Genomic DNA, 7,225 nt, shown 5'->3' with positions numbered 1-7,225 from the left:
CTACTGATTTAAAGCCCAACTCTTAGTCAATGATCTAATGGTGAGAATGTGCTCATGAACCAAGTTTGCAGATTAAAGCCTGATTAAGAGCTGGATTAATCATCTTGTTACTCGTGTTGTGGATCACCAGTCTCCTCTTGGAGAAAGAAATAATGTCTGGACAAATGTAGTGAGTCTGGCTTAAATATGATTAGTTCTTGGTTTATATATTATCTTTTATAGTTTCTGTTAGCAAATATATTTCAACATCATCGTAGGTACAGTACAAAAACACAATTTTAAAAAAATGTGGCAAGATTGTTTGCAATAATTATCTGTGCAACTCATTTTACAGACTAACAATTTTTTTTTCACATTTTCAACAAGCAATAATTAATCTGATGAGCAGAAAAAACAGGCAGATTCATTATGTCATTAGACAGCACATGTGTATAAAAAGATACTTTGAGATAGTTGACTCTTCTACATTTACAGAAGGTCAATTCAAAAGTAAAGCGACAGCAGTCAGGTCAAAAATCAGTATAAAACAAATGTAGCTGGTCATTCAATAGCTGACTTTGTACGGTTATGATGTCCTGGATTGATGCGTCAACCTTTACCAGCATTTTTATTTGATTCATCAAAGTCATTCATGTTAATGTGTTAGTCTCTGTGTAAAACGTTGTCATTCTGATCAAGTAGAGACAGTCCATGTCCTATGTGTCCAGTGCTGCTTGTGCTTTCTGAACAGCAACCTTCAGCATGGTGTTGTCACCGAGCAGCTGTTGGAGAGCAGCTGGGTCCATCTCCAGCAGCATACCTGCATAAATAGATGCATTAGCTTAGGAACACAATATAACTTACATTATATGTATGTGTAAATAAGAGTAATTTGCTACATCTGAAAAGCCAATACCATAGGGTGGGAAAGATGGGAGACATTTGCGGAAAATTCCCAAATGAACAAAAAGATACCTGTGATATCATTTGCATGTAGAGGATCCAGCTCCTCCACCAGTGAGAAGAGCTTCTCTCCCAACTTTTCTGTGTCATCAGTGTCCGACAAGTCGCTTATGTCTGTCTCCTCCACATTCTGCCTGAAGGGAAGCAGCAGGAATGTCATTTTGGTATTGGTTCTATTTTGTTCCTTTCTCCTGCATATTTGAATTACAAGTGAGCTGTAAGGTGGATGAATACTTTGTCTTTAAATATGTGACGACGCACATAGAGAAGGAACGGGACACAGAAAGAGAAAAGAAAGATTCCCTATGTACGCAAACAAAAGGTCGATTTTACAAACACTTACTCCTGAAGCGTCTTTTGGGCAGAGTTCACATGCTCCTCCAGCAGCTTTGGATCTGAAAGAAGGTTTAATACAGCCTCTTTGTGCTGCTCCAAAAGCATTCCTGGATGATCAACAGAAAACCACATTTAATGAGTCACACCAGCTCAGTTAAGTTCAAAAACATATTTGCATATAATTGATTTTTAAAAAAAGCACAATAATCCACAGCCATGCTGGGAGCAATATGTGACCGTACTTTGCACAGCAATGCTTTGAGCTCACTGCTGAAATGGTCGCAAGCAAACACACTGAAATGAACAGGTCTAATGCAGATAAAGTTTCATATGAAAATACAAACAAAAAACAACGACATTAAGATAAAGAACAGGTTACACTGATTGGAATGTTTTGTCGATTGCATATTTCACAGTTTGAAATTTTGATCTGATGATGGGGCTAGAGGAAAAGTTAAGGGATCACCGAAGTAATACAAACTTATCAAGAGGGGGACATAAATGTCTCAGCTATATTCATTAAATCCTTCAAATAAAAGAAGATATTCCAACCATAAATATCAAGCTTACTGTGGTGTTAGAAGACAAGTCAGACAATTCCAATGTGGTGGGATTTCATATTATTATTCTGATCATTATCCATCATTTCCTTACAATCTATCAATTAGTGGAATTATTCTGCAAATGTACATTGTTAAGATTAAGATTAATTCATTTGAACTTGGCAAACAACTGTTAAAAGCACATGCTATTTGAAAAGTATACAAATCAGCCATCAGTTGTTTCACACTGTATTTATCTGACTGCACAATAATTAGGAGTGATTCGAGGTTACTGACCTGTGATTTTCTGTGAGTGGCCGGTATTGTAAACATCAACCAGCTCAAACAGCTGCTCCCCCAAAGAGTCAGAGGATGCAGACACATCGTCCTCGTCTTTACATGTTAGGTTGCTGCAAACAGGTGTAGACATATTCACAATTTTCAAGAGTTTTCAATTTTTAGGAATGTGACATACACACATACACAAACATCAACTAGCTGTTAGTTTTTCTCAACAAAAAAAAAAAACACCGGCCTGGACTTGGTTATAAATATCTGTTTAAGCTCTCACTCGACATACTGCCTCACTTTTCTGCAAAGTAAGCTACAATCTAATAAACTCTACAATTCTACAATTCACTTTTCTCCAAAGCGACGTCCATCAGAGAGTAAGAACAACACAAGCAAGGATCTAGAAAAAAAGGGAACAATGTCAGTAAGAGCAAACGATCAGCTTTGAGTCCGATTGGACACACAGGTGCTGACAGGAAGTGACCAGAGGCAAAGCACAACATTGAGGACAGTTCTTGAGAGCTCTAATCAGTATAGAAACCATCTTATAAGTCATCGTCACAACCATCATCATCATCATCAATAATATGGAGACCATCATCATTAATGAGGTGTAATCACACCACAAATCATGAATGCTCTAAAATCAGACTATTTGGTAGAATTGAGCCAGGGTGTCAGGTGTGGAAACCCTCAGTCCATTGCTGTACCTTGGCTCCTGGGCAAGCTGCAGGGCTCTGAGGGCTTTCTCCACAGCCTTGGTCAGCGTGGCTTCATCCTGCAGCATCCGACTCAGGACAGGACATGGCAGCTCCAGCAACATACCTGGAGCACAGAGGCCTCAAGGTTTATGGTGGTAAATGTTGATCATTTTGAATTAGTCGCCTATGAGAAAATGCTTCATGCACATCACCTCACCTGTGAGTTTTCCAGCAATGTCTTTGTGTTCGGGGTAAATCAGAGAATACAGTTTCTCACCAAGTGTCTCCAGATCTTCCTTTTCTTCCATGTTTGACTTCTCACCGTACACAGACGTTATTACGACACTGTAACTGCATGATCAACAGTTTTACCTATTGACTTGAACCTCTGACTACTTCTTGATTCACAGCTTCTCATGGCATAACATTTTAGTCCACAAAATAATGTACAAAATGCATGATAAAAAAGAAGGTTTCCAATGCAACGACTGTCTTATAGATTCCGTGCTTGTCCCCTATATGCACTCATGTAAAAAAAATCTAAAATAAGACCCAAATATCAAGGGTTATAACAGGTGCAGTTTGGGAACAGATTTTTTTGACGGCTGCCTGTAAACACGAGGCGCATTTTTATGACGTCCCTCTTATACCGATAGCCGCGTCATCGTGTTCCTCCGCTCTGCCTACCGATAACTAGTCCTGCAAAAATAATATTCACCATAATATATAGAGAGCCAGGATTAATAAAATTACATTTTATATAATTTAATTGAGTCTTTTTGGCTTTTACTGTGTCAAAACCAAAGTTAACCCGTGACTTATTTAAATAAAACAGTAGGTATCAGGGCGGAGTGATCTGTGACGGAGGTTCCGTAAAGAGGTTTCCGCTCTCGCCATTCCTTTTCCTCCGCCGAAAGGTAACGTGGTCGCGTCGGCAGCTTTTAGCCCTGCATTAAATTGTATTTTCTCAGTCTTTCTACTCGTGTTAATTCACCAAAAGTAAGACACTGTCGTTGTGTCGATTATTGTGTGTACATATGTGACATTGAAAGTCAGTGAATGTTATGATTGAAAGATATATTAGTGAGCACGTCGACCACGCTAGGCCTCATGTTGTACCCTCCGTTAAGAGCTAACTTTAGCAAACTGCTTCATTGTGACAACACCTCTGTTAGTAAAGGATATTAGTACACGTGTCCAAAGTATATTTTTGATTATTGGTGCATAATTGCTTCACTCAACTTAATTTAAAACATGAAAACAGGATTATATGGTTAGCAGTAGTTAGATGCGAGGAACATTTTCACGCTTGTCATTTGAAAACAGTGGCTGTAACTTCACATCTTACCACTTTAAAGTTTTAATTTAGTCAGTTTAGTCATTCTGTGTCTGTAATAATTGGCTGTGTTTTGTCCAGGTTCATCATGTCGTCCCATTTGCAGTGGATGGTCATCAGGAACTGCTCCAGCTTCCTCATCAAGAGGAACGGACAGACCTACAGTACTGTGAGTACTCAGCTGCTGTACCACACCTGTAATCAGGTTTAAGTAACAAAATGAGTGTAGGTGGATGTAATACATACAGGTAAAGGTGCTCAGCCGTAAAACTGCTGTAAAAAGATTTTGCCAAACATTATATATTTATCAGCGGAAAATAAATAAAGGACACAGAAATTGAAATTGTACCAGAGTATCTTCAATTCAATTCAAAAAACTTTATTTGTCCCCGGGGGGCAATTCAAAGGCACACAGAGCAGGAAATTAACAGCAGTGCAAGTAAACGAAACATTTTAACCTAAATATAAAGTGTCAATTTAAATACAACTTAAAGCTTAAACTTAACTTAAAAATACAAAATATAAAAAGAGTAGATATAAGTGGACAGTGATCGGACTAACAGATGTAAACAGAACTATGTGCAGTAAACGAGAAATATATATATATATATATATATATATACAGAACTATGTGCAGTAAACGAGAAATATATATATATATATACAGAACTATGTGCAGTAGTGACCAGATGTAAACAGAACTATGTGCAAGTAGGCAAATACTAAATGATAAGTTATTAAGGTGAATAATGGAACAACAGCACTAATATAAACAATATAACTGTAAAGGTAAAAATTAGATAAATAAAGTGACCGTAGTGCAATGATGGATAAGAAACAACAGGAATAAATTAACCAGAACTGTATGAATACTGATATAAAATGAGACATTTGCATGAGACTCTTGGCACAATAATTATATAATAATAAATAAACTATTCTATAATATTCTACTAATTCTATATCTATAACTAATCTATTTTTTGAGGAAACTAAGAAATGTTAATGTTGACAGCACTATGCTGAAATTATTTTACAAGACTTTTATTGAAAGTGTGCTGACCTTTTTGTAGTCAATGTTGGGGGGAGCACTGTCTTTACAAAAATAGGAACAAACTGGACAAGGTTGTTAAACTAGGCAGCAAGATAACTGGGAAGCAAATGTACAGCATTTCTTTCCTGACAGACCGGTACACACTGAATTTAGCCATCAAGATTACAGCTGACCCTCTGCACCCCCTTTGGTCAGAGTATGAACTCTTGAATTCAGGGCGCAGGTACAGAATGCCCAGGATGAGGACTAAAAGAGGCTTTACATCCTCTGTACCGCGAGTATTCAGCTGCTTAATAAGAGCTGATTATACAGGACGAACTCGGCACTCTGCACTTTATTTAACTTGCTGAAATCCCTCATTGAATCATGTGATGCTTTAGTGTGTTTTTATCTATTATGTGCTGTCCTGTAAATGTTTGTTTGTATTGTGTTTTTTAGCTCTCTGTGCAAGGCAAATTAAGGTTTCATTCATTCATTCAAGAACATTTAGTCATGTCTTGCTGTTGCAATCAAAATTCCCAGATTTACTGACTCGTACTGCATTATTTTCTACATTGCACTTTATTTTTTTGCTTTCAAACTGCAAGGAATACATAATGTATTACTAATTAACACTAGCAGTATTTAGCTAGCAATTGCCCCTCTGTCTATCAAGATATAACGTAAATCAGGGCTTGGCAACTGGCGGCCCTCGGCCCCCATCAACCCTCAACGTGGCACTCAGGTTAATTTTTACATATCAATTAATTGGAAACATGACAAAATCTGCCATGAAATCATGAAAACCAGAAATATGTCCATAATAATATTTGATCACTGGTATATGTTGAGTTAAATTTGAGACATAATTGACTGTAATAGTTTTTTGTATCCTACAATTTGGCCCTCTGGCAGTGAGGATTAAATGAATGTGGCCCTTGCTGTGAACGAAGTTGCCCATCCCTGACGTAAATGGTCTTGGTGCGAAATAAACATGATTCAAATTTGTATTACTTGTGTAGCTTTATTAATTCAATGTATTTTATGTGACAGGAGCCCAACAACCTGAAGTCCAGGAACTCTTTCCGCTTCAACGGTTTGGTGCACAAGAAGACTGTAGGTGTTAAGCCTGCGGCTGATGGCAAGGGAGTCGTTGTCGTCCTGAAAAAGCGTGCAGGTAATTGATCCTTTCCTGTGTCTGCAAAACAATCCGTTGTTGTGTGCAAATTCAGAAGTTTATGCAAGGTCTTAAATCTTTCAAATGAAGATGGTGTTGAGAAGTAAATTACAAGACAGAACAGCTTTTGATTAAGAACGAGCATAACACATTATTTAAAGGAAAAATAAGCCATTAATTGTATTTTGTATGCTTTGTTCAAGTACTTCCAATGAGATTTAAGTAGAGTTCCTCATGCTCTCATTTCCAGAAAATGTAGAAATGAACTCAATAGACATCGGAGGTTGACCTTCGTCCTTTTCACTTTGTTTTCTAACATGCACAGAACTGTAAGGACAGGAATAATAACTCATGCCAGTTTTGGTGCTGTTCAGCTCTGCATTTAAGATGGCTATGAAAAGATTTATTGCAATGTAAGGTTATTAGTTCTTTTTGAATTGTTCAAGCTACTGTCAGATTTAGAATGATGTTTATGTTGTGTTGTTGCACAGGCCAGAACAAACCTTCCACCTCATATGAGAAGATCACCATCAACAAGAACTCTCGCGCCACCCTCAACAGCCTGAGGCACATCATCGGCAAGAACAAGTATAGGAAGGACCTGCGCATGGTGAGCTCCGTCTGAGATTATACACAGCCAAAAAATACCACATGGTGTTATTTTATTTGTAGTTGGTATTTCACAGCTGTATAGAAAATCATTTTGAGTCCTAATTTGTTTTTCCCAGGCTGCCCTGCGTCGTGCCAGCGCCATTCTGAAGAGCCAGAAGCCTGTTGTGGTCAAGAAGAAGCGCACCAGGGCTGCCAAGACCGCATAAACTGATACACATGATACAAAAATAAAATTTTGTTGTTTGGAAAAAAAAA

At 37.8% G+C, this 7,225-nt stretch overlaps 2 protein-coding genes across 2 annotated transcripts; one reads left to right on the top strand and one right to left on the bottom strand.

The window, feature by feature from the left end:
- Nucleotides 1–185: 185 nt before the first annotated feature.
- Nucleotides 186–3,445, bottom strand: LOC132992435 (uncharacterized). Its single transcript, XM_061061703.1, has 6 exons — nucleotides 3,030–3,445; nucleotides 2,822–2,936; nucleotides 2,118–2,230; nucleotides 1,286–1,385; nucleotides 955–1,076; nucleotides 186–799 (listed from the first exon to the last, which is right to left on the bottom strand). The coding sequence occupies exons 1-6, from the start codon at nucleotides 3,118–3,120 to the stop codon at nucleotides 696–698; spliced, it is 645 nt and encodes a 214-aa protein (XP_060917686.1). The 5' UTR covers nucleotides 3,121–3,445; the 3' UTR covers nucleotides 186–695.
- A 715-nt stretch (nucleotides 3,446–4,160) lies between these two features.
- rpl28 (ribosomal protein L28) lies at nucleotides 4,161–7,225 on the top strand. The gene is made up of 4 exons (XM_061061704.1): nucleotides 4,161–4,317; nucleotides 6,235–6,358; nucleotides 6,850–6,968; nucleotides 7,087–7,225. The coding sequence occupies exons 1-4, from the start codon at nucleotides 4,237–4,239 to the stop codon at nucleotides 7,174–7,176; spliced, it is 414 nt and encodes a 137-aa protein (XP_060917687.1). The 5' UTR covers nucleotides 4,161–4,236; the 3' UTR covers nucleotides 7,177–7,225.

The sequence above is a fragment of the Labrus mixtus genome, chromosome 17 (genome assembly GCF_963584025.1).
Source record: "Labrus mixtus chromosome 17, fLabMix1.1, whole genome shotgun sequence".
Lineage (NCBI taxonomy): Eukaryota > Metazoa > Chordata > Actinopteri > Labriformes > Labridae > Labrus > Labrus mixtus.
Note: the sequence above shows the minus strand (reverse complement) of the source record. Positions and strands in the feature narration are given on the sequence as shown.